Source organism: Petromyzon marinus, chromosome 14, assembly GCF_048934315.1.
Source record: "Petromyzon marinus isolate PM22_M1 ecotype Great Lakes invasive population chromosome 14, UKy_Petmar_22M1.pri1.0, whole genome shotgun sequence".
Taxonomy (NCBI): Eukaryota; Metazoa; Chordata; class Hyperoartia; order Petromyzontiformes; family Petromyzontidae; genus Petromyzon; species Petromyzon marinus.
The window spans coordinates 2656209-2684085 of NC_133680.1; the positions used below are offsets into that span (position 1 = coordinate 2656209).

General features: G+C 53.4%; 1 protein-coding gene across 2 annotated transcripts in view; it reads left to right on the top strand.

Moving 5' to 3' along the window:
• C14H12orf56 (chromosome 14 C12orf56 homolog) overlaps positions 1-26843 on the top strand; it is a 35381-nt gene extending 8538 nt beyond the window's left edge. Inside the window, exons 2-12 of one of the 2 annotated variants that reach the window (XM_032954360.2) lie at positions 474-592; positions 1408-1954; positions 7002-7078; positions 7818-7962; positions 8566-8660; positions 9164-9253; positions 10006-10129; positions 12832-12906; positions 20464-20544; positions 22129-22637; positions 23178-26843. In XM_032954360.2, the coding sequence (XP_032810251.2) occupies positions 474-592; positions 1408-1954; positions 7002-7078; positions 7818-7962; positions 8566-8660; positions 9164-9253; positions 10006-10129; positions 12832-12906; positions 20464-20544; positions 22129-22637; positions 23178-23295 (1980 nt within the window). In that variant the 3' untranslated portion in view covers positions 23296-26843. Of the gene's footprint in view, positions 1-473; positions 593-804; positions 1955-7001; positions 7079-7817; positions 7963-8565; positions 8661-9163; positions 9254-10005; positions 10130-12831; positions 12907-20463; positions 20545-22128; positions 22638-23177 lie in introns of those variants that run through there. The other variant, XM_076067019.1, reaches the window with a different exon arrangement.
• Positions 26844-27877: the final 1034 nt, after the last annotated feature.

The window sequence follows — 27877 nt, forward strand, 5'->3', positions numbered from 1 at the left end:
TGTTCGTCCACGAATGTGTGTTTTAGCCGCGGTGGCGAGATGTTAACTACCTCGCCAGGTACACAGGAGGTCGTGGTTTTGATACCGACCCTCACGCCTGTATATTTGGAGTTTGCATGTCTCTCTCCCCGTGGTTGTGTGTGCATTTTTCTTCTGGTCCTCCTGGTTTTCCCTCCACGTTTAGAATCAACACGCATTTAGAGTATTGGGCTGCATGCTATCGTTTTCCCAATGATAAGCTAATCCGTTGAGCTATCATTTGTGGCCACGACTCTTCTCAAAAAGAGCTATACAGCTCAGTGGGCCTTACCTGGTAAATATAAAAAAAATGTTCAAAGTTTCGTTTTCATAGGTGGCATACCCCTAGCTGCGACACCGATTGCCGGGTGCGTGCGTGCGACCGGACGCGTGAGAGAAGAAAATCCCTCGTCCCCCCCCCCCTTCGTGTGCCCGCGTTGCCCCCTCCACGGCAGGTGAATGATTTTCCCGAGTTCCTGAGCGGCGCCGACCGCGAGAACGCGCAGCACATCGTCGTCACGCACCGTCGCGCCGACACCGGCGAACCCGCCGGGCCACGGCGGCACCGCAGCCGGTGGGCACTCGACGGAGCTTTCACCGCCTCTCTGTCTTCTTCTTCTTCTTCTCTCTTCGGTCCTCTCCGCTACTCTCGTCTGCTGTCCATCGTAAGCTAAAACTAAACTCTGTTTCATTTTTGCCAGGTACAGGCCCATTGAGCTGTGCGGCTCTCTTTCAGAAGCGACCTCGCCACCGCAAACGATAGCTCAACGAAGTGGCTTATTGTTTTGCGGAAATTTACAACGGCCAGATACTCGACACGTGCGTTGTTTCTAAGTGTGGAGAGAAAAACCCGAGGACTTTGGTAGGAAAAAATCCACGCGACCACGGGGAGAACATTGAAAAAAAAATCCATAAACACAAATATACAGCAGGAGACGTCAGGGTCGGGATCGAACCCACGACCTCCTGCACACCGTTTAAATATAAATAAATGCAAACAACCACTTCTTTCAAATGTTTCTTGCCGTTGGTTTTCACACCTGATGATGACCGTTTGTGTTATGGTCGAAACGTCGTGAGAATTTGTTTATTGTTATATATATTTTATTATTTTACTGTTTCCCTTCAACGTGACTTTACCGAAAGAGCTAAGAATATGAATTACTGCAGTCGCGAAATCTTTAAATCAAAATGTAAGGCGGCCAACGTTGAGGCTGAACGAACTTTTCCCACGCTTTCCTTTCTCTGGTCACTGCGACGGCTCCCTGTAGGCCTACGATGTTTTTGTTTCGTCTTTAAAGTCATGCTTCAGCGCCGTGCATTGTTGTCGGTGGTTGCTTTAACGTTCCCGCTTTGTTTTATTTATTCGCTGTCACCGCGCCTTCCCAGGCGCCGGCCAGCGCAGACGACAGCCGGAGCGAGCGGCGACGAAGGCCGCCGCTCGCCAGACCCCAGCCGGACTCCACCGCCCGTCTCACCGGCCCACGCCAACGGCAACCTCAAGACTCCGAGTCCAGCCGCAGCTCCCGGCTTCCGTCCGCTACCAAAGCTGCCGGACTCCTGCGTGCCCTCGGCGGGGACGGCCGCTTGGGGTTGCGCCACCGCTCGGCCGACGCTCGACCCTCCGACCGCCCGCGCTCGCTCTCCCAGCGGGCGCTCCCCGGCGCAGGCAGCGGCGCGGGAGTCTTTGGACTCCTCTCGGGACTCGCGGCACCGCGGCGACGGCTCGCCGGTGGCCTCCACTCTGAGGTGCGGCGTCAAAGTTCGAGAGCCGCGGGGCCGGAAGGACGGCGGCGGCGGCGGCGGCAGCGGCGGCGAGGAAGGCGAGGAGGGCGGCGGATCGCCGGCCGATACGGTGGAGCTGCACGTCTACATCGTGTCATCGTCGTCCCCTTTCGTGCTGCACCTCAAGAGCACGCTGGACAACTTCCTGATCGTGAGTGGTCGCCTCCTCGGACATTGCCGGCGCAGTGACGCCGACGTTGTCCCACGTGGTTGTGTTTTTTTTTTTATCGCGGTTAAAAGTCTGTCCCTTTTCTACGCCCAAACAATAGATGTCTCAGCCATGGAAATTTCCCCTGTGAACGGAATAATTAAAAAAAACATCAGTTGGTGAATGTGTTTCACTGGGCCCAGAGCCTGAGGTTAAGAATGGTGCATTTTACTCAGTCTCGTGTAAGCATGGGGCTGTCCTCATCTCCTGAGCCAGTTGTGGATATTCCACATTCCTATGGTAGGGACAAGTCTTTCCACAGGATGACCACTATTTACTCCACAACATAACGCCACTTATTTTATTGACCGTGGAGGGATGATGGACTGAGTCGCCCACAGACCGGGGTTTGAACTGGTGACCTTCCGATTGCGGAGCTTCGTATGGAGCGGCAGGCCTGGTCGCTCCACACCACAGCGTTACGCAGCTGATCACAATGATAATGCCGCTCGACCGATACGGAGTGAGACCTCGGCTGCCAAACCGGAGCTGGTTAATAAGCACAATGCCCAAGTATCGGCACTTCTCCACTCTCTCCACAACTGTCTCATCACGGGGCGTCTATCACAAAAGACACAACACGTGCGTGCATTTGAAAAGACTGAATGCTGATTGTCCCTCCTTTTTTTATTAGCCTGGCCTTCTCACAGCCGTTGCTAGGGGATAGATAATAGTCAAATACTGGGCTCTGTGTGTGTGGCCAGGGTGAGGCCACCACAGACAGGATAGGACTGGCTCCGGGATCTGGGCCACAGTGACGAAAGTGGCAAGTGCCAAGGTCTGCAATTTATCATCATCATGATTATCATCATAATGTACTGTACTTTTTTGTTATCCAGGAAAGTTGCACCGAGTCTCAGGAACTCGTTTCCAGGTGGATCTCTTTTGCCACTGGAGGATTTTTTGACCAATTACCATGAATTTAGTATTTGGCTTCGTGCGAGGGGAAACTGGAGAAGCGGGAGAGGGGAGACAAGGTGGCGAGATGTTATCTCTCTCCAGGTATGCAGGAGGTCGTGGGTTTGATCCCGACACTGACGCCTGTGTATTTGGAGTTTGCTTGTTCTCCCCGCAGTCGCGTGGATTTTTCTCCGGGTCCTCCGTTATTTTTTTTTACCTCCACATTAAGAAACACGCGTTTATTTGCCCGCTATACATTTCCACGTGATAAGACACTTCTTTGTTGAGCTATCATCTGTGGCCAGGTCGTTTCTGAAAACGAGCTATATATAGCTCAGTGGGCCTCACCTGGTGAAATAAAAGTTAAGTTGAGTTTAAAACCCATCACGAGTACGACGGGCAACACTACGCTCCACACAGATAGATTCAATTCATGACTGCACTGCCATTTTCTAGCCACCTCACAGCCCGAGCCTACGACACTCAATGGTGTCCTCAATGAATATCCGATGCACGTGTAAAGAAGACTTCGACGCACTTGTCTTGAGCCACGTGCTCACGCTCGGACAGGCAGAGACCCCCACTGCAACAGCCCCGAGTCTCCCGTGCATCTCCATTATATAAGGTCCGAGGCCACGCCCCAAATCCCGAACCTTCTCGCTGGTTCTAGACCGCTCGCTCCACCAGCAGACTCCACCGTCCTATTCCGTCACCTGGCCACGCTCCTATTCTCGACCATTCCCGTAGCCACCAGTCCCTTCGCACTGCAGGCTGACTCCCCTGTCATTACCTCCCGTGGCCACTAGTCCCTTCGCACTGCAGGCTGACTCCCCTGTCATTACCTCCCATGGCCACTAGTCCACTCACGCCGTAGGTTGACTCCCCTGTCATTACATCTATGAACCAGGCTCAATCCTGCTGGCGAGCTTGCGGGGTCAGAGAGGGCTTTCAGCTGACCGGGATGATCTTTCATTTGAAAGAGTGACCTGTAAATAACGAAAATTACAAAATTTAATATTTGGCAGTCACGAATTAGAGATAAATCAGAGTAAAAAAACAACAACTGCATTAAAGGAGAGAATGAACATATTGCACAACCATAAATCAATATAATCACATTGTAAATACATTTCCTGTAACGAACGTTGGCTCAGACACATTACCTTTAAATCTCTTCATCGTGAAATATAGTTACGTGTGTGTGTGTGTTATATGTGTGTGTTATATATGTGTGTGTGTTTTATAAATATGCGTGTGTGTTGAACTTCTTTCGCACCGTGCGTAGCCAACCGTGCTAATCGGAGTGTGGGGTAAAGACAACAAAGTAAACTCAACATGTACAATCTGTTGCTTGGCTCTCCAACACACCGGCGTGCTGTACTAGTAACGACTTCTGTTTACGTGACAAACCTTACTAATTGGCTGTGTCATGTGGTGGCGGGGTTAACGACACATTTATATATGTGCGCGATCTAACCCAAAACACCTGTATTGTGGATGATATTGGTCGCGACAGCCTACGTGTTAAACTATAGTGAAGTGTATAGTAGTGTAGTGTCTAGTAGTGTCGTGTATAGTGTAGTGTATAGCGTAATGTGTGTAGTGTATTGTAGTGAGTGTATAGTGTAGTGTATAGTGTAGTGTATAGCGTAATGTGTGTAGTGTATTGTAGTGAGTGTATAGTATAGTGTGTAGTGTATAGCGTAATGTGTGTAGTGTATTGTAGTGAGTGTATAGTGTAGTGTGTAGTGTATAGCGTAATGTGTGTAGTGTATTGTAGTGAGTGTATAGTGTAGTGTGTAGTGTATAGTGTAGTGTATAGCGTAATGTGTGTAGTGTATTGTAGTGAGTGTATAGTGTAGTGTGTAGTGTATAGTGTAGTGTATAGCGTAATGTGTGTAGTGTATTGTAGTGAGTGTATAGTGTAGTGTGTAGAGTATAGTGTAGTGTATAGCGTAATGTGTGTAGTGTATTGTAGTGAGTGTATAGTGTAGTGTATAGTGTAGTGTATATCGTAATGTGTGTAGTGAGTGTATAGTATAGTAATGTGTGTAGTGTATTGTAGTGAGTGTATAGTGTAGTGTATAGCGTAGTGTACGTAGTGTGTGTAGTGTGTGTATAGTATAGTAATGTGTGTAGTGTATTGTAGTGAGTGTATAGCGTAGTGTATAGGGTAATGTGTGTAGTGAGTGTATAGTATTGTAATGTGTGTAGTGTATAGTAGTGAGTGTATAGTGTCGTGTATAGCGTAGTGTGCGTAGTAAGTGTATAGTATAGTAATGTGTGTAGAGTATTGTAGTGAGTGTATAGTGTAGTGTATAGTGTAGTGTATAGTGTAGTGTATAGTGTAGTGTGCGTAGTGTGTGTAGTGAGTGTATAGTATAGTAATGTGTGTAGTGTATAGTGTAGTGTATAGTGTAGTGTATAGTGTATAGCGTAGTGTATATATGTTGAACTTCATTCGCGCCGTACGGAGCCAACCGTGCCATTCGCAGTTATAGAAACCCGACACGGATTTGAGTGCTGATATTGCACCCATACATAGCCGGACAAGGATCGCATGTCCCAATGCCATGGGTGACTTGGGCAATCGGGACAAAAATCGACAACTTCTCCCAACACCGTCTCCGTTCCGCCCGTGTCGACGTCGTCTCTTGCTCCATCTCCCCGTGCCCCTCTCCGTCTCTCTCCGTGGGCAATGTTTCCGTCTCACCATAAAGTCTTCGGCGTGGCGCAACGATATTTATCAAGCCCCAAACACAAACACACTCCCGTCGCCTGTTGTATCCGACATAAAACCGCCGTTGCCAAGCAGGGCACCCTAAAACCTGTAAATCCGTCGCTGGAGCCAGAGAGGGCATTGAGCTACGGGCGCAGCGTCGGTTCACGGTTGCGTCACTCTCCGATGTGTCCGCGGATTGTGCCTGCGCGTTCCTTGTCCGGCACGAAGCTCCGACGTCTCCCCCGCCCCTCTCGCAAGAGGCGGCCGAGCGCTGCGAGCCGAGCGCGTGAACGTGCCACCGACGCCACAGCCAAGAGTGCGGTCCCTGTAACAGTTTTACCAAATTTACCTCCCCCCCCCACCCCTCCTCTTTGCCGGTCCGCTGCCGAATGGAGGCCTCCCCTGCGCCATCGGTGGTCACGGCGTGGGGGGGGGGGGGGTGAGCAACCGTCGGACATCAACTCTTATACCGACCATGTTGGCCGTGGCCAGTGGTCAAACTCAGATCACTGGGTTCACGGCACAGTGAGCAAACGAATGTGCCACCGCTGCCTCGTGTACGCGCTGTGCAACGTAAGGGGCCGTCCATAAATGACGTCACGCACCTGGGGGGGTGGGGGGGGTCAGACATTTGTGACGATGTGTGACGAGGGAGGGAGGGGGTTGAGAAATGTGACGTCACAACAAAATGCGCAACTTTAAATAAGTATAGACAACACGTTCTACTTAATTAAATAGACTTTTTAATACATGTTTTTGCCTACAACATCAGAGTGCAGCGCCACATTAAATACGCACTACAATGACAAAAGTTTAAAGCGATTTGAAGCATGTTTTATTTTTTGGGGAGGGCGGCAGAGCTTTGTGACGTCATATTAGAGGGGGGGGGTCTGACTTTTTGTGACGCCGTGTGACGAGGGGGGGGTCAAAAATCGTCCAAATTCGCGTGACGTCATTTATGGACGGCCCCTAAGACAACTGCGACACAAATGGACTAATTCGCTGCACACGTACGTTTGTGTTGCTCAAGGACAGTCGTCCCTTAATGTTAGCCATGTCCTATCCACTGCTGGATGAAGGCCTCCCCAAAGCCATCGCCTTCTCTCACGCTCTTGCCATTTCAACGATCCATCTGGATTCCTGCACGGCAGCAGATTCTGTCGCTCCATCTCCGGGCGCGTTCCCTTGGCTTAGTCCTGCGGTCTTGCCTGGAGGATGAATGTCACCACCGCAATGTCTGTCTGTGACGTGCGTGGATATTTTCACGTAGTTTGGGGGGGGAAGGGGGGTGTGTGTTTTTCCTGTGGTTCACATTCTATCACGTTTTGTCGGGGTTTTTTTCTCCCTCCCCTCGTTTTCATTTCGCAGAGAGCAACTCTGCAGTTCAAACCCGAGTTCGATGTCAAATGCTCAGCTCGGCTGCTTGAGCAAAGCACGTGCAGGAGGTATGTCTCTCTCGCTCTCTCTCTTGCGCTCGGTCAACGCGACGCACGATCCCTGACAACTCCCGTTGTATATTTGGAGTCCGCGTGTTCTCTCTCACCCGTGGTTTTGCCCCTCCACGTGAAGAAAAAAAAAACACACCTTTAGATTATACGGCTGTGAGTTTGAACTCTCACCTATGACGACGATGCTGCTGCTGCTGCTATAAGCCACTTCGATGAGCTATCATCACTTGTGGGGTCAGGTTGCCTCTGAAAAAGAGCTCATAGCTCAGCGGTTTTTACCTTGTGAATACAATTAGTGATGCACAGTAATCTAAAACTAAACAATTGTGTATTTTACCAGGTAAGGCCCACTGAGCCACGTAGCTCTTTTCCAGAAACGACCTAGTCACAAATGAATAGCTCAACGAAGTGGCTTGTCATCACGTGGACATTTTTAGCAGTCAAATGCTCTAAACGTGTGTTGATTTAAAAAAAATCGGAGGGGAAAAACCGGAGAAAAATCCACGCGACCACGGCGAGAAAGACAACGCAAACTCCAAAGATACAGCAGACGTCGGGGTCAGAATCGAACCCACGACCTCCTGGCATACCAGGCGAGGGAGATAACATCCCGCCATCCCTTGCGGTCGCCTGATTCACAGTGTACACGAACACCCTACAGGTGCGGGTGGGGGGGGGGGTGGAATCCTTCCGCTGCGAGGCCGAGCGAGGTTCCTCTGCGTTGTCTGTGGGGCAGCGCCGAGGAGGCACGCATGCTGTTCGGGCGGCTCTCCGCGGCGCTGCGGCACGAGGAGGCGTCCCCGGAGGAGACGGCCGCCAGCCTGCGGGCCCTGTGCCTCGGCGCTCACCGCTGCTTCACCGTCAAGGCGCTCTTCTGGAGGGTGCGGCACCGCCCGGGTGGGAGGGGTTGGAGGCCCACGGGCAGGCCTGGACGGGCCGTTGGGCTGCAGCAGTCCATGGGGGCAAATGCCCCGGTGGGCCGGTCGGCGTGGGGCAATTGCCAATGTCATCAGAGTAATTTTTTGTTGTTCTAATATTTTATTACCTCCGCCGTGCACGCTTAAGTCCCCATACTCGGAACACCCAAACATTCTTCCTCACCGTCCCATTTGTTTTTTTGGACCCAGCCCAAATGGGCCAATGAGATCGCGCGGCAAATATCACCCGAGCACGCCGTCACATCGCAAATCTAGCCATTTAGTCCATAGCCCGAATTTGGCCCGGTGTATTTACATAAACCTGGCCCGCTATTTAGTCCTAGTCTGTCTCTAGTCCAGTAATCAAACCGATAATCGGTAGAGTAACCGATTACTTACATAATTGCATAACCCAGCTCCTGCCGATCCTGTCATTGCCACGCGCTGGTTACGTCTAGTGGCTGCATTGCTCATGTTGTCCGTTGTGTGTTCGTTACGTGTCGGTTGTGTGTTCGCTACGTGTTGCTCACGTGTTTTCCCGCACGTGGTGTTGCGCGTGCCGCGCAGTCTGAGAGCCTCTTCCCCTTCCTGGCGTCCACCGTGCAGCGTCTCGTGATCGCCGCTCGCTCCTCGCCCTGCGCTTACCGCGCCGACCACATCAGGTGCCTCGCGTTCACCACAATCGCCGCGTGACCCCGCGAGCATGACCCCACGTGACCCCACGTGTGTGACCCGCGCGTGGGACCACACGTGCATCGTACACGCTTCCCGACTCACGGCTGAGAAAATGTTGTATCGGTTTGTTTTTTTCGGCTAGCCATCGACAACTGCATCGTGTACTTTCAGATGCGCTTCTGTGGCCGTCTGGAATGCTCTTCTGTCCGATATTAGCAAGCCACTGGAGCTGTGCACGTTTAAATCATCATCTAGATTGGCAAACTAATTTCATGAGAACTGCTCTTTGCGTTCAGTTTTTTTCTCCTTCCCCCGCACCTCCGATTAGCACGGTTGGCTACGTACGGTGCGAAAGAAGTTCGTCACACATACATACATACACACACAGGCTTGGGCTGCACGGGAAGTCCTGCCATTGGAGTTTGTCTCTTTTGGCGCCTCTGGCAGCGTCGAGCGTGCGACGCTCATCGCGTGGTCTTCTCCCGCGCAGTCTCAGCGTCGTGGTGCTCAAGACGCTCGCCGCCATGTTCAGGGAGACAGAGACGGTGCCCTGGCGCACATCTACCCTGCTCGCCGACGGGTGACCCCCAACTACCCCCCACTACCCCCCCTACCCCCCACTACCCTCCACTATCTCCCATACTACCCCCCTACCCCCACTACCCCCCAATACCCCCCACTACCTCCCCACTACCCCCCACACCCCTCCACTACCTCCCCACTACCCCCGCCCTCACCACCACCAGCCCAGCACTGACGCACAAACACACGGCACAAACATCCCCACCCCCCCCCCGCCGCCGCCGTGTAACCTGAACAGGCTGTTGGGGCAAGTGCTGTTCGTGAGTAGCAGCACCTGACGAAGGTGCACAAGGGGAGGAGCACATGGGGAGGAGGGGTGTGGGTGGCCAGCCCCACAGCCGGCCGCGTGTGTCTCCGCAACGCTGCTGTTCACGCGTGCGTACCGGCTGCTCGCCCGCGCTCGAGTCGACCTTGGGGAAGCCCCAAACCGACGAGCACGGTTGGCCACGTGCGGCGCGAAAGAAGTTCGGCGCACTCGCGTGCCCTGCCGCTCGCCGCTGACGATAGCTGCGGACGGGAGTCGAACACGGCTTCGCAGGGTTCGCGGCAGAGTCGAAGCTAACCCCCGCACAACCGCTCCCCCCCCCCCCCCGCGTAAACACTTACACTTAGACCCCAAACCGTATCCGTCCAATTGTTGTTACACCGCACGCCGCTACTCCCCCCCCACCCCCACCCCGAGCGCGAGGCCGGCTCCGATTTTCCGGGGCGGCCGTGTTGTTCACGAGAGCTCCGTGCCGCCCCGTGCAGCGGCCAGGCGCTGTCGGATCTGCTGGCGGTGCTGACCTCTGACCTCACGACCCCGTTGACCCCGACCGATGGAGAAGGGCCGCGGCTACCCTCGCCGTCGACGCCGCCGCCGCGCTGCCTTCAAGTGAGAGCCGCGGTCGCGCCGCCCACGCCCTCTCCGCTCCGTCATCTGGCACGCTGCGTTAACTTGACCTCAGCCCACCACCGGCCGTGGTCTATCCACTGCTGGGTGCAGCGACTCGCAGTCGCGAGGCTGAGAGCTCTAATCCTGGGGAGGGAGGGGGGTTGTCTCAGCCGACCGCTCACTGGGGCGTCGATAACAATCGGTAGCCACTGCTGAGAAAGTCAACGGCGGCTGCCCTACGGGTGAGCTCGCCTCCGCCGTTGAGCTGACACCGCTGGCTCAGAGATGTGAACACGAGGTCAGCACCCAGCGTCGCAAATGCTCGTTTGAGCAGAAAAGTCACCGCTGAAGCTTGCGTGATGGCGAGCCATTGCCATTGCACGCATTGCACACTGCACAGTGCATGCAAGAACAAAGAAAAAAATGTCCCCATACACGTAGCTTTTAACAATGTTGGGTCAGGTGCTGTTAGCGAGCACCTATGAAGGCCGGAACAGTAGACGAGGGGGTGAGTGGCCAGCACCACGCCCGGCCGCGTTTGTCTCCCCAGTGGAGATGTTTACCACACACCGCACCAGGTACTAATTTGAGGCTGAGTCGACCTAGGGGAGGCCCAGGACCGGTTCAGATAATCGTCACTGGTGTTGGTGGCTGTGAGCGGGATCATGGCGCGGCGCGCTCACCGCTCCACCACCGATAACAAGAACCGCCATTCGCCACTAAGTGGCAGGGACGTCACCACGGCGTTTGTGCCAGGCTAGGTACACGTTAAGGCCACGTGAAGTGACGAACGCCCGCCGGCAGGAGGTCACGGGTCAGACCCAGCAGGTGCCAGGGGTCGACTGACTGAGATGACTGCTGGCCGATGCACCACCACCTGTGCCTCCTACCGTGCCAAGAACACGCACACACACACGCGCACACACACGGACACACACACACGTACACACACGCACGCACACACGCACACACACACACGCGCACACACACACACGGACGCACACACACGTACACACACGCACGCACACACACACACGCGCACACACACACACGCGCACACACGCGCACACACACACACGCACACACACACGCGCACACACACACGTGCACACACGCACACACAACAACAACAACAACAACCGCCATTCGCCACTAAGTGGCGGTGACGTCACCACGACGCTTGTGCCAGGCTATGTGCACCCTGAGGCCACGTGAAGTGTCGAACGCCCGCTGGCAGGAGGTCACGGGGCAGACCCAGGTGCCACGGGTCGACTGACTGAGATGACTGGCTGATGCACCACCTGTGCCCCCTACTGTGCCAACCTGCTGTGCTTTAGCCACCCGGCGCTCCGCTCGCTGTTGTGAGCGTCGCTCCTCCGCCCTCCGTTGTTGTTGGAGGGCGACTGCCTCCAACTGCCCAGTAGCATCCTTCACGAGCCTCCTCCACAGAGGCCGATCTTGACACCGCTGGTACCAGTCATCGGCAAGTCCACTCAGCTCCACGTCCTCCTGTACCACATCACTCCATCTCTTCTCTAGCCCGTGCCGCGCCCGCTTAGCCCCCTCAATCCGGCCAAACAAAAGCTGTTTCGGCATGCGGTGGCTGGGCATGCGGGCTACATGACCCAGCCATCGCAGCCTTGCCTGCCGGAGGAGCTCACCGATGGGACCCTGCCCAGATCTTTCAAGGATTTGTGAGCTCCTCACACAATCCAGTCTGGTTAAACCCAGGATGGATCGTAGGCAGGTCAGCCTAAATGTTTCTAACCGGCGAAGATGTTCCATTAGGGGGGTCCACGTTTCGCAAGCGTAGAGAAGGGAGGGAATGACCGTGGCCGAGAAGACCTGAAGCTTAGTGCGGAGCGACAGACCAGGTAGCTTCCACACAGCGTTACGCAACCGATGAAAAGATATTGCCGCTCGACTGATTCGGAGTGAGACCTCTGCTGTTAAACTGGAGCCAGTCATAAGCACACTGCCCAGGTATGGGAAACTCTCCACTCTCTCCACAACTGCCCCATCACCGATTGGGAGTTGTGGGGGTGGAGTGTCCGATGGTACAAAATACCCAGGCAGGTGCTTAGTTTTGGTGGGGCTGATGGTAAGGCCCCACCTCTTAGTGGCACGCTCCAGTCTCAGCAGCAGCGTCTCCAACTCCTCCTCTGACTGAGCAGCTATTACCAAGTCATCAGCATACATAACGTGGTTGAGCAATAGGGAGCCATCCCTTGACCGCACCCGGGCATCGATTAGCCTCCCATTATATCTGTACCATATGGAGATTCCCCCGGTACAGCTATTGAAGGTACAGCTATTGAAGTCAAAATAGATGTTAAATAATGTGGGAGCCAGAGGACATCCCTGTCGCACCCCAAGGTGTACAGGGAATGGCTCTGACTCCCGGCCACGTAGTTTTACCCGGGCCCGCTCACCATCATGAAGGTCCTTAATGATCGTGAGCAGAGGGTCAGGTACTCCAAAAGCACGAAGAACGACCCAGAGCCCAGGCCTACTGATGGTATCATAGGCCTTGACCACGCACACACTCACACACACGCACGCACACACGCGCGCACACACACACACGCGCACACACGCACACGCGCACACACACACACGCGCACACACGCACACGCGCACACACACACACGCACACACACACACCGGGCCGCGTGACGAGGTGTGTCCACCGTGGCGAGCAGGAGCGGAGACTCGTGGCGGCTTACACGGAGGCTGCCACGGCGCTGCTCTACGAGGTGGTGGTGGCGGCCCGGCAGGTGAGGACCCCGAGACCGCAAACGACGGCGCGATCGGCGAACTGATTAAGCGTGAGGTCATCCATCCAGCAGTGGACCGACCATGGCCCACAATGATGATGATGATGTGGCAGAGAATACGAGAAGCTCCTGGGCCTTTACCCCGGTCAATGCAATTGTTTAGTTTGGCGAGGACAGTTTTAGGGCAATTGTAGCCGGCGATCGTGACCAGTATGGTGAGCTGTTCAGTGAAGTGGAGTGGGGAGATGCTCATCCAGCAGCGGATTTCATGTACTGTACATAAGTCGAACACAACTATGAAGCTCCGCTGGTAGGCATTGTGTCCAGTCTCACGTTAATGTGCAGTCTGCATAATCTCACTGAGAAATTATTCATTTTTATTATGATTATTATAATACTTCATTTTTCATAAATAACCATAGCATGATGACGTGCATTGGTGTGGGACTCTTCACGTTGACGACCTCCCATGGCCACAGTTTATCAGTCGCGATTTCTCACTTTTAGTTTTGGGTTGTGTGAATATTTTCCGAGCCGCACTGCGACCCCAGCGTGGCTGAAGCGCCTTCAAATACCCCCCCTACCCCCCCGACGGCCCGCAACGGCGTGGGGAGGCCCTCATCCAGCAGTGGATCGACCAAACGGGGGGGAGGGGGGGGGTGGCCGCTCGCTAGCGGTTGACGAGCGAGGGCGAAGCACGTCGCTATATCGATCACGGAGCAGGATGTCTCTGAGTGAGGATGTCTCTGAGTGAGGATGTCTCTGTCTGAGTGAGGATGTTTTGCCTCTCGAGTGGAATAGCGACGGCAAGACTAGCTCGTCGTATCGCTACCCGGGGGGGAGGGGGTGGTGGTAGTGGTGGGGTGGTGGTGGGGGTAGTGGTGGTGGTGGGAGTAGTGGTGGTGGTGGGGGTAGTGGTGGTGGTCCTGGTGGTGGTGGGGCTGGTCGTGGTGGTGGGGGTGGTGGTGGTAGTGGGGGTAGTGGTGGTGGTGGTGGGAGTAGTGGTGGTGGTGGGGGTGGTGGGTGGTGGTGGGTGGTGGTGGGTGGTGGTGGTGGGTGGTGGTGGTGGGAGTAGTGGTGGTGGTGGGGGTGGTGGGTGGTGGTGGGTGGTGGTGGTGGGTGGTGGTGGTGGGTGGTGGTGGTGGGAGTAGTGGTGGTGGTGGGGGTGGTGGGTGGTGGTGGGTGGTGGTGGTGGGTGGTGGTGGTGGGTGGTGGTGGTGGGAGTAGTGGTGGTGGTGGGAGTGGTGGTGGTGGTGGTAGTGGTGGTGGTCGTGGTGGTGGTGGGGGTGGTGGGGGTGGTAGTGGTGGGGGTGGTAGTGTTGGTGGTGGGGGTAGTGGTGTTGGTGGTGGGGGTAATGGTGGTGGTGGGGGTGGTGGTGGTGGGGGTAATGGTGGTGGTGGGGTAGTGGTGGTGGGGGTAATGGTGGTGGTGGGGGTGCGGACCGGCGCTCGGCAAACAGAAACCGCGGCCGCCGACGCCGCTGGACGCCCGCGACGCCGCTCGTGGTCGTCACGCGGCCACCTGCGCGCGGCTCTCGGCTCGCGTCGTCGTTTCTCCTTCTCTGAGCGGCAGTTATTTATTTATTTACTTCACTTGCCCCACCGCAGCAACGGCGGCTGGCGGTGGCAACGGCAAACAAACCGCGCTGCTCCTGCTCAGCCGCCGCTGTGATGAACGACCCCCCACACACCCCTCCACACCCCCCCCACACACCCCCCACCTACCCCCCCACTCACACACCCCCACCTACCCCCACCTACCCCCACCGACACACCCCTCCACCCCCCCACACACCCCCCCCACACACCCCCACCTACCCCCACCCACACACCCCTCCACCCCCCCCCACACACCACCCCCCCCCACACACCCCCACCTGCCCCCACCCACACACCCCCACCTACCCCCACCCACACACCCCTCCACCCCCCCACACACCCCCACCTACCCCCCCACGCACACACCCCTCCACCCCCCACTCCACACACCCCCACCTACCCCCACCTACCCCCCCACCCACACACCCCCCCCCCCCACACACCCACCCACACCCCCCCCACACACCCCCCCCCCACACACCCACCCACACACCCACCCACACACCCCCACACACACCCACCTACCCCCCCACCCCCCCACCTACACACCCCCCCCCCACACACCCCCCCCCCCCACACATCCACCCGCACACCCACCCACACATCCCCACACACCCCCACCTACCCCACCCACACACCCCCCCCCACACACCCACCCACACACCCACCCACACCCCCCCCCCCACACACCCACCCACACACCCCCCGACACACCCACCCACACCCCCCCACACACCCTGTGAGTGCTCAACACCGACGTGCTAGCCGTGCGTGCCGTCTGTGGAGGGCGCGAGAGGTCAGCGGCCCTCCGCACCCCGGTCAGCTGTCGTCAAATGGAATCCCCGCTCCTGTGAATCCACGCCAACCTCCCGCCCCCCACTCGCCGGACCACGCACCGCTCGCGCGATAATTAATCGGGTGCGCGCCTTCACGGCGGCGCACGGCAGCATGGACTCATCCCGACGCGAAAGCTCTTCGCGAGATTAGCGCCGAAATATATTCATCAAGCTTTCGTGACTGCAGGAATTCGTATTCTTTGGGTCTTTTGGTAAAGTCACGTAGATGGGTCGACGTTTCGATCTCAACGCAAGCGGCCGTCGTGATGACCACGTGCGTTGCGATCGAAACGTCGTAGTTTTTTTTGTTATTTTCCTTCAACCTATCTACGTGACTTTACCGAAAGACCCAAAGAATATATTCATCAAGTGTTTCCTAACGGGGTTCCGAAAAGAAGAAAAATCCACCAGCAGGCGTCACGATGGCCGCGACTGCTGCCCGCCAGACGCCGTGGCGGCGACCGACTAAGGCGAGATGACTTTAGCGCGTGAGAGATAATTCGGTAATATTTCCGGGAGACTGTGAGTACACCGTGGAAGACCACGCACGGCAATTGCGAAGATTTACTGAGGTTCACGATTGGTTCAGCTGGGTGGGGGGCGGGATTGTGCACCCCTCACACCATCAGTTAATAACGAGGACTGGGCTACATCGCCAACTGCCCTAATAATCGATAGCGATAAAAGACAAAAAACTACATGAAATCCACAGACTTAACTTCCGCGGGATGTCGTCTACTCGGCTGAGACGCCTGTTCGCAGTAACTTCTTGCACGGGTTTCACGTCAATGTTTTTTCATGTTTTTTTTTTACACTTGGGACATTCCCACCCGGCAAAAAACAACAATGACAACAAAAGTGATGTAACTACCGACGGCTGTTGTCGACCTCGTAATGCCACCTTTCCATAGGAAGTGACGGAGTCTGAAGTCTGAAGACTACGATCAAAACAAATATACACACAGAGAAACATTCGGACCGAGATCACACTGACCCCATCTCTGGTACAATGGCAACGATTAAGCCACCTCACACGGATCGAATAGCAGTGGTTCGTAATTCGGGGGCCCCACGTGAAATGTAAAGATACCGGCTCCCGATGTGAGTGAGATTACAAAACAACAAAATTGTTCCCAGCAATCGCGTTTTTTGTTTCCTCCAGAAGCCAGCTGGCAGCGCCGAGCCAATCCGTCTTAGGTTTAGTTCGTTAATCTGAGAGATGACCAGTGTCAGATTATCCTAGTAGCAAAAGTAGCTACATATGCTACGGGCCCCGCACTTTCAAGGGCCCCGCGCTAAATGCTTTCAAGTGATCAATTCCGGTTCAGTGATTGTGCGCTTGCTCTATTACTACAGTACTATACCGCCTTCAACTTTCATGAACGACTGGGTGTTTAAGCAGGGGCGGAGGCAGGATTTTCAGCCCGGGGTGACATTCAACAAATTTTTATTTCAAGAATGATTAGAGAGTCAGGCTGTTGAACTAGACGCCATCGGTTGGCGACACACTCTGACAATGCAGTTGCACGGAGTCCGCCAGACCGAGTGTCGTACACTTATACGCAGAATGTTTCAGATTTTCGATTTTTTATTTTTTTTTCGGGGATGACAATTGTCTACCCTGTCACCCCCCTGGCTCCGCCCCTGTGTTTAAGGTTAGCGATATGTCGTATATTATCTGGCTGTATAGCAGAAAATAATTACTTTACTATGCAAGTAAAAAAATTGTGTTTTATATTGTTTTGTTTTATTTAGGGCCCCTTTATAACATATGCTACAGGCCCCGCACTCGCTTAGTCCGGCACTGGAGATGAACCCTTTTTAATCAAGGCGACTGGCGTGTCTGTGTTTGGCACACGCAGTGGTACCCACGGCTGAGAGGAGTGAGTGGAGTCACGGTAAGATCGGCCGAAGCGAAGTGAGCGATCCCAACTTCTGTCTTTAGAACTCCCTCCCACCACCGACTCGTCCCAAGTTCCCGCGAGCTTGCTCGATTCAAGCGATGCATTCGATTCCTAAATGCATTGCGATCGTGGGTGCTCTTCGTTACTCGCGGTGGCGAGATGTTAATTACCTCGCCTGGTATACAGGGAATCGTGGGTTCAATCCCGATCAAACCCTGACTCCGGCTGTATATTTGGAGTTTGCGCGTCTCTCTCCCCGTGGCCGAGTAGATTGTCTCCGCGTCCTCCGGTTTTCCCCTCCACATCTAGAAGCATGCGTCTAGCGTGTTTGGCTGCTGTACATTTCCACGTGATAAGCCACTTTGTTGAGCTGGCATTTGTGGTGGGCAGGACGCTTCTGAAAAAGAGCTGTGTAGGCTCAGTGGGCCTTACAGTGAGGGAAAAAAGTATTTGGTCCCCTGCTGATTTTGTACGTTTGCCCACTGACAAAGATATGATCAGTTTATAATTTTAATGGTAGGTTTATTTGAACAGTGAGAGACAGAATAGCAACAAAAAAATCCATAAAAACTCATGTCAAAAATGTTATATATTGATTTGCATTTTAATGAGGGAAATAAATATTTGACCCCCTCTCAATCAGAAAGATTTCTGGCTCCCAGGTGTCTTTTATACAGGTAACGAGCTGAGATTAGGAGCACACTCTTAAAGGGAGTGCTCCTAATTTCAGCTTGTTACCTGTATAAAAGACACCTGTCCACAGAAGCAATCAATCAATCAGATTCCAAACTCTCCACCATGGCCAAGACCAAAGAGCTCTCCAAGGATGTCAGGGACAAGATTGTAGACCTACACAAGGCTGGAATGGGCTACAAGACCATTGCCAAGCAGCTTGGTGAGAAGGTGACAACAGTTGGTGCGATTATTCGCAAATAGAAGAAACACAAAATAACTGTCAATCTTCCTCGGCCTGGGGCTCCATGCAAGATCTCACCTCGTGGAGTTGCAATGATCATGAGGACGGTGAGGAATCAGCCCAGAACTACACGGGAGGATCTTGTCAATGATCTCAAGGCAGCTGGGACCATAGTCACCAAGAAAACAAATGGTAACACACTACGCCGTGAAGGACTGAAATCCTGCAGCGCCCGCAAGATCCCCCTGCTCAAGAAAGCGCATATACAAGCCCGTCTGAAGTTTGCCAATGAACATCTGAATGATTCAGAGGACAACTGGGTGAAAGTGTGGTGATCAGATGAGACCAAAATGGAGCTCTTTGGCATCAACTCAACTCGCCGTGTTTGGAGGAGGAGGAATGCTGCCTATGACCCCAAGAACACCATCCCCACCGTCAAACATGGAGGTGGAAACATTATGCTTTGGGGGTGTTTTTCTGCTCAGGGGACAGGACAACTTCACCGCATCAAAGGGATGACGGACGGGGCCATGTACCGTCAAATCTTGGGTGAGAACCTCCTTCCCTCAGCCAGGGCATTGAAAATGGGTCGTGGATGGGTATTCCAGCATGACAATTACTCAAAACACACGGCCAAGGCAACAAAGGAGTGGCTCAAGAGCACATTAAGGTCCTGGAGTGGCCTAGCCAGTCTCCAAACCTTAATCCCATAGAAAATCTGTGGAGGGAGCTGAAGGTTCGAGTTGCCAAACGTCAGCCTCGAAACCTTAATGACTTGGAGAAGATCTGCAAAGAGGAGTGGGACAAAATCCCTCCTGATATGTGTGCAAACCTGGTGGCCAACTACAAGAAACGTCTGACCTCTGTGATTGCCAACAAGGGTTTTGCCACCAAGTACTAAGTCATGTTTTGCAGAGGGGTCAAATACTTATTTCCCTCATTAAAATGCATATCAATTTATAACATTTTTGACATGCGTTTTTCTGGATTTTGTTGTTGTTATTCTGTCTCTCATTGTTCAAATAAACCTACCATTAAAATTATAGACTGATCATTTCTTTGTCAGTGGGCAAACGTACAAAATCAGCAGGGGATCAAATACTTTTTTCCCTCACTGTACCTGGTCAAATAAAAGTAGGTTTGTTTTAGTTTGCTCACTGATTTGTTCTGTATATATATTTTTTAGCGATTTAAGGTTAAAATTACTTTTAAGTATTAATGCTTGTTAAGTATAAATATTGCATCATCTCGCGGGTTCTCACTCCCCTGGACTTGCAATCCGACGGTCGCTGAGTCAATTTCCAGGCACAGCAATTGAAACAGCGGTGCAAGTTCCTTTCATTCCCTTGCACCTGCCCACCCACAAGTATAGACTGGCGCCGCCGCTGTGGGGTAAAGTTCGGCTACTCTCACCTCTTGCGAGACGTACCCACGTATGTTCAACTTTCACACCGTACGTAGCCAACCGTGCTAATTGTAGATGCGGGGGGTAAGGGCAACAAACTGAACACAAAAAAAAGCAGAGTAGGCCAAAACGACATCGTAGAGATCCTCTCCAGAGCTCCGTCTAGGAGTAGTGGAGCGCCCTCTCCGCCAGCAGCGGCGCTGCGCCTTTACCACAGAGGGGGCATCGTCAGGCACTCGCAGAGCGAGTTTGAGCCGCCTGTCGCCTAAGCCCCAGGGGGGCGCTGGAAAGTTGCTTGGTGCATCACGTTGTTAAATATTCATCAGCAGATAGAAGGTTACGGAGCGCTGGCGCCGTAGCTAGCGCACTGCGCCGTGCACCCGCAGGCTTGAGTGTGATTCCTGTCCCTGGGCAAGGCCAGTTGCGGGTAAGATTTGCACCAGTCCTGGGCTCTCCTGCCACTTTACGGACCCGTGCTGACCAGCTTGGTGAAATATGGTTAAGTGCCCCCCCTCCCACCCCGTGACCGAGAGGCAGGGGGAGCACCTCATCCAGCAGTGGATCTTTAAACGGCTCCACACATCAAGAGACGTGTACGTGTATTGAACTTCTTTCGCACCATACGCAGCCAACCGTGCTAATCGGGGGTGTGGCAATGGCTGTGCCAATGACAACTGCATGGAGAGCCGCGCGTTCCTGTAAGCTCCTGTGTGGTGTGTAAACTGGGGAGACAAAGGCGGTCGGACGTGGTGCTAGACAACCACACCCCCCCCCACCCCTCCTCGTGTACCGTGCCAGCCTTAATAGGTGCTCGCTAACAGCACTTGCCCCGGAGAGTCTGTTGAGGCTACGCGGTGAGACCTTTTTTTATTGTATCTTTGCGTTGTTTATTCTCAGGCCGAATGGAATTCCGGCGCTGCCAGGCCCCCCCTCACGATCGCGTGGGTCGTCTCCACGCTCGAGGGGCTTCCGGCCACGGTGAGCGTGACCGTGGAGTCCCTGAACGTGCTGGGACCTCGTGGCTGACGTTGTCCTCCAGGCCAGAGGCAGGAGCCGGGGGCCGTTCTCTTAAACCGACAGAGCGAGCACTGACGCCACTGTTTAGGCATGGCCCGAACAGTGGTGAGTTTCGATGTTGTTGTTTTAACCTGGAATGAAGAGTTAAGGGTGAGGCAGCTCTGAGCTCGTGGGGATAGACCAGGCTGAGAGCAGGATACCGATGATTCGAGTATACATAGCACGAGGGATGTATCTGTGTGTCTCGAGATGATGAAAAAATAATGGGACAAAGTATATCATCATCAAAGGACGATTGTTTCCATGTTTTCACCACAAGCACGTGTGTGTTCAATGCAGACTTGATGGCTAGCGATAGCTGCGTCTATCTGGTGTTTGAACAGCTTGACCCCTCCTGAGTATCATTGGCGGAAATGGATAAAGACTCTTGTCATTCGGAATGTAACCAAATGCGGTGCCCCGCGTTGTGTCTGTGACTCGGATATTCCGTGCTCCTGTGACCCACCTCCCCACGGCTGCTCTGTGTCAAGGTCCGTTATCTGCCGATGGTTTATTCCTAATATCCGCTCTCATACAGGGATAACCGGAGTTACGGTTTACTAATAGCGTTGAGCGAAGGCGCTCTATAAAGTTAGAATAAGATGATATAATATACGTATGCTCTTCTTCTTGGTTCTTTCGGTAAAGTCACGTAGAATGGAGAATTTTATTTTTTATCATGTTTTATTATTTGTATTATTTTATTTCCATTCTACGTGACTTTACCGAAAGAACCAAGAAGATGAATCCCTGCAATCACGAAAGCTTTCAATCGAAATACGTATGCTCTAATAACATTAGTAGTCATCCAACGATATACAGGGTGTTTACATTTTTTTACACTTATATGGGACTATCGTTGTTAATGGAAAAATAACGGATAATGCACTGTAACATGATAACAAATGTATCTTAATCGCTTCAAAAAGTCTCCGCTTGTTCGCCATCGTTGTCAACGCGTGCCTGGAATCTTCTCCAGGTGGTCTCCAGAACCCGGAGGGAGCACATTCCTTGTGGCATTGTTGGAAATTTTCATAAGCGTTCAACATTTTGAAACACCCTGTATATACATGGTATCGCACTAATGAATTGAACAATCGATTCAACTCTGGCATTATTTTCTGCCGCAATTTTTGTTTCATTCAAATTAATCGCCCCGAGGTGGCTGCGGATTTGTCGTCTCGCTCCGGAGTAATCTTGGTTGCTATGAATTTCCACGCGATAGGCCACTTCGTTCAGCTGTCAATTGTGGCCAGGTCGCTTCTGAAAAAGAGCCATACGGCTCAGCGGGACCTTACCTGGTCAAATAAATAAAATAGTTTAGCTCAAATCTGCACGTGACCGTAGTCTAGAACATCCTGATGTTATTTTCTCGCACGTTGGGTCAGCCACCGGTGACAAACCGATACCGCGCCCCGCATCCACGCAGGTAGCCGTGGCGGCGAGGAAACTCTTTTGCACCGTACGTAGACTGTTGCCCGTGCACACGTGCGCCTGCGTCGCCAGGAGACGTTCGTGGCGGCCGCGATGAGCCGAGCGACGCGGGCCCTGGCACGGCCCACAAACGCGGCCGCGACGCCACCGGAGTCGGCGAACCCGGCCGGGCCGGGGCCGTCACCCACGAGCGGCGCTCGCGTCGACCCGGAGCCCCCAGACCCCCCGTGGCCGTCGCTCCCATCGTCCTCGTCGGCCGCCGCCGCCGTAGTCGGCCTCTCCCGTCGACGGGACAATCCGAGCCCCGTGTGGCTGCGGCCTAAGACGTCGCTGCTCCGCCGGTCGATGGGGGCCCTGTTGCGCAAGTGGGCACCGCCTAAGGGAGACGGGATCGGTGCCGCCGGAGGGCCGGGAAGAGGTCGGGGGGAGGCGACTCGGCCGTCCGTGCCGGCGCCGGGGGAGGGCCTCTCGCCGCGCCAGGCGCTGCTGGTGCTGCGGCTCTTCCGCGTGGTGGAGGCACTGGTGCGGCGCAGCGCGCGCTGGAGGGAGCGCGTCGCGAGGGACCACGCGCAGGAGTTCAGGTGCCGCGAGAGGAATTTTATGTTTTGTCAGTTTCACGTTTTTTATTCGCGCCGCGCCGCCCGCGTTTTGGTCATCGGACGGGAAATGAAATCTCGTCGGATCTCTCGCAGAGTGGTGCCACCCTTCAGTCGCACCGATTAGCATGGTTGGCGACGTACGGTGCTAAAGAAGTTCAACATACGTACGAGTTTGAGAACGGCGAACGGAAGTGAATGTCGCAGAGCTCCTTCTGAGATCCCTTCGCTTGACCTCTGGTGCATGCAGTAGGGGGCATCACTTTCCCACCGGTCCTGCCACAGACCGAAATGTTTGTCACGTGACAGCTAAAACAATGCTTCTCGTTTGCAGAGATGGAATATCATAACAGAACCAAATTTATTGTGATGGGGTTGTTATTTTTTTGTGCGTGCGGTCGTGCTGCTTAAATGGGGAGTCACCACTGCTGTTATCCCCCCCCCCCTCTCTCCTCCTCTCTCTCCCCCTCTCTCTCTCTCTCTGTCTGCCTCTGACCCTGCCTCTCCTTGCCCTCGTTCCTCCAGGTTCTACCTCCACCCTCTGGCCGTGGAGCAGCGTCTGCCCGCGGAGCTGCCGATCAGGAGCCTCGTAGCCAGCGCCGTCAGGGACGTACACTCCTTTCTGTTCCCTGAACTGGCGTGACAAGCGGTGCACGCGGGCCCCGGGACTCGGAGTGACTGGGACTCGGAGCACCTAGGACTCGGAACACCTGAGACTCGGAGTGACTGGGACTCAGAGTGACTGGGAATCAGAGTGACTGGGACTCGGAGTGACTGGGACTCGGACACACCTAGGACTCGGAACACCTGAGACTCGGAGTGACTGGGACTCAGAGTGACTGGGAATCAGAGTGACTGGGACTCGGAGTGACTGGGACTCGGACACACCTAGGACTCGGAACACCTGAGACTCGGAGTGACTGGGACTCAGAGTGACTGGGAATCAGAGTGACTGGGACTCGGAGTGACTGGGACTCGGACACACCTAGGACTCGGAACACCTGAGACTCGGAGTGACTGGGAATCAGAATGACTGGGAATCAGAGTGACTGGGACTCGGAGTGAATGGGACTCGGAGTGACTGGGACTCGGAGCACCTAGGACTCGGAACACCTGAGACTCGGAGTGACTGGGAATCAGAGTGACTGGGAATCAGAGTGACTGGGACTCGGAGTGACTGGGACTCGGAGTGACTGGGACTTGGAGTGACTGGGACTCAGAGCACCTAGGACTCGGAACACTTGAGACCCGTAGTGACTGGGAATCAGAGTGACTGGGAATCAGAGTGACTAGGACTCAGAGTGACTGGGAATCAGAGTGACTGGGACTCGGAGTGACTGGGACTTGGAGTGACTGGGACTCGGAGTGATTGGGACTCGGAGCACCTAGGACTCGGAACACCTGAGACACGGAGTGACTGGGACTCAGAGTGACTGGGAATCAGAGTGACTGGGACTCGGAGTGACTGGAAATCGGAGTGACTGGGACTCGGAGTGACTGGGACTCGGAGTGACTGGGACTCAGAGTGACTGGGACTCGGAGTGACTGGGACTCGGAGTGACTGGGACTGGGAGTGACTGGGACTCGAAACATCTGGGACTCACAGCACCTGGGACTCACAGCAATCGGGAGTCAGAACATCTGGGATTTAGCTGTATGCAAGTTTTGTAATGTACACACATAATGTATTTTTTCTAAGAGCGACTATTGCTATAAGTGGATGGTAGGGGCTGTGTTGTATATAATATTGTTGAACTTTGTTCAAATGTAATTTTGGTACACGATGGTTAGAGGTAGGAGAGTGCGTGGAGGAGAGTTAAGCGAGATGAGAGGGGAGAGGTAGGAGAGTGCGTGGGGGGGAGTGAAGTGAGATGAGAGGGGAGAGGTAGGAGAGTGCGTGGGGGAGAGTGAGATGAGAGGGGAGAGCGGGGAGTTGAGCGACAGGACAGGGAAGACCCAGGCAGTGGCAAGTCCCCGGAGGATCTTGAAGGCGGTGAGTGGTGATCGTCACAGTCGATCCGGAACTGGATTTGGGAAAAGTGAAATGATCTGGGCGTTGCGTCGACAACCAAAATTGCGAAGCAATTCCAGCACCGGACGCCAGAGGGCAGCAGCTGCCCGGGGCAGCGTCCGGGCTCATCGCTGAGACGATTTAGGCAATGACGTCAACAATCACAAGGGAAATTGCGTCGACAGTGGCACAAATAAAATTAGAATAAAATGAACTCATTGCGTTCGTCGTTGACACCGACTCAGTGGCCTGCAGCCATTTGTGAACACACGTCTGGAGGAAGGCCTGCTCATGCCTCGTCAGTTGTTGTGGAGGGGTTTTATTTGTTGTTGTTAACCATCCTTGACCGTGGCTGGTCACCGCAGTTTGGTGAAGGGCAAGCGAGTGCCCAGGACGAGTGAGGATATCCCTCGCCGCTGATGTTAGCCATGGCCAGTAGTCAAACTCAGGTGGCTGGGTTGACAGGACAGTGCGCTAACCATGAACCCACCCCTCCCACACAATTGTAACTGTGGTTTGCATGATATTTATCTTTGAATTATATAAAATAATATTTTGCAATAGCGAAGTGAGTGTTTTTTTAATGCTGCTAGAGAAGAACAAAACGTGTAAATAAATAAAATTATCATTAGACCTCCTTTGCCAGTACCAAAATGTAATAATAGGGTTTTTCCCCTTTTCTCTAGAAGACGTCCTCTGGTCGAGCACCAATTGGGTCGAGGCTCAAAAGAAAGCCGTCCCTTGGTGTGGACCAATCAGTTTCAAGGACAATGCATATATTAACATAGTATGTTTTTGTTTGTATTTTGACTGCAGGTATTGTGGTTAATGCAGTAAACATGAATCCTTGTAAAAAGGTTTCAGTTTTGTTGCCAGAAAAAAGGGGAAAAACCCTATTATTAAATAAAATTATATTTGGAGGGACGTTAATGTAAAACAGAATAACATATATCTGAGGGAATCTTTTGAAAGTGCATATTGATTAAAAGAAACAATAATGAAATTTAGCGGGCAAAAAGAGCAGGATGGATCGCTTTTGGAAAATGAATTTTATCATGAAAAGCAACAACCAATGTTCTTAAGTAATAACAATTACAATTATTAATATAATTATTCTTGCGATGATGTCAACTTGTAACGTGCCGCGCAGTATCCGCTCGCCCTCGCAGAGATGGAACGACTCAAGATGCGCGAGGAGCAACCACAGACGGGCAGGAAGGAAGCCACGCGGCGATGAGCCAGTGTCAATAATTGCCCAAGCTCTGCGGTCCTCTATATATCAAGGTGTGGTATGGGCCAATTAATGAGCGTTTTACACGTGGGAGGAGACCGGAGCACCATGAGAAAACCCACGCGTGCGAGGGGGCAACGCTCTATCCCGTACATACGGAACAGCTCGGGCGAGCCAGAGTATGTGGAACCTCGTCGAGGCCCATGGGAAGGGATTTTCGCAACGTCATCTGTGCGCGATACACCAACCCTCACTGCCTCCACAGTTCTGGATTACAGGCCGCGTGCATAGCCACCTCCACCCGGCGAAAAATAAGAAAGTTTTCAAACAGTGCACAATACCTTCCTTTTGCGTAATGGACCAGAGACGTGGACGCTGACAATAGAGCTTTTGGAACAATAGCTTGAAAAGTGCACAAAGATCCCCGGTTGAGGTGCATACCTGGAATTACACTGAGAGGCGGAGTGATGAACACGTGGATCAGTGAACACAAATCGGAGACACTTTTTTTGGCACGTTTAGTTTACGTGACAAAACTTACTAATTAGGGTGTGTCGGGTTGTGGCAGTTTTAACAAAATGCGATCTAACCCCCCCAAAAAACTTCATTATGTATATTTATTTATTTTGTAAGTGGACTCGGGTTGGACACATCAGCCAGGAGGGATGACGGTCAATGGTCAAAGACTCGTGATGGAATAGCAGCCAGGAGTGAATTTGTATTTGGGGCATCGCAATCCGTGAGAGATTGTCATGGCAAGGGGAGGCAAACATCGAGCAGTGGATGGATCATGGCTCGTGAGATGTGCGCGGTGACGTGACCACCGTGCACTTGCCTGCCCGCGCGCCAGCCAGCCAGCAAAACTTTTTTTTTTAAATACCGTACAGCTGTGTGTAATTTATGCGGTTAAAATAAAAATGTTCACGAATTGTAGGAGTCGGTGACTGTGGCAGGCCTTCATCCAGCAGTGGATTAATCATGGCTGATGATGATGATGATGACGATGAGCAAGGGATGTTTACAAAGGTAGAAAGTGTATCTCAGGGCGTTGGATGTAAACAGTATGTTGGTTGGCACGCTTTGGTCATTCCTCAGGGAACAATTACTCCGTGACTTTAAGATGAGACGTGAGCGGTCAAGTTTACGACGCGTGACCCAGTAGCGATTGTACCAAAAGCAGCAGTCCCTTCAGCTGCCAAGTCACACAGCACGACGATTTTATAATCACTTGTTTTGTTACGTAGCACTAACGAGTACATACACGCTATTGCATCACGTAACTTATCATTTTACGAGAGTTTATTTGTACATTTGTGCTCTGCGTCGGTGTTCGCGGCCGTGCTGTGTGACCCTGCGGTACGCTTTCGGGTCGTGCCTCGCGTGGGTTCGGCACGATTGTCCGACGTTTCGCTCCAACGACCTGCCGCTCGGAGGCAGCGCCAATTTGTTGAGGTCACGGAGCTAAGACGAGGCGCGCGCGGTGTCACGCGGCGCTCACTTGTAAAAGTCCGCCCTTAAATTCGTCAGCGTCATTACGAGAGCACGCTCGCTTTTAACTTTTATTTTTAACAAGCCTCAGAGATTTCTAACTCCTCTTGTAAATTCCGTCGGCGGTTACTGGCACACAAACAAAAGTGGCTGCATTAAATACCCTTTTGCTTTTTACGTGTATAAAGAAAAAGCATAAAACTGCACCACCACGTTTCTCATTAGGGAGGTTCGCCCATTGGCGTTTGCGGGCTCCTTCACAAACTCCACCGACGGCCCTTGTGAAGTGAAATCCCTCTCCTTAGCGGCGGCGGCGGGGGGGGGGGGGGAACGTTGGTGGTGACGACTGTGGGGAGAGCGGTGGCGCAGAGCGGTCAGCGTGATGCGCCACAAACCCCGGCTGACGATTATCCCCCTAGGTCGACTCGGCCTCAAAGTGAGTACCTGGCGCGGTGTGTAAACATCGCCACTGCGGAGACAAAGGCGGCCGGGCGC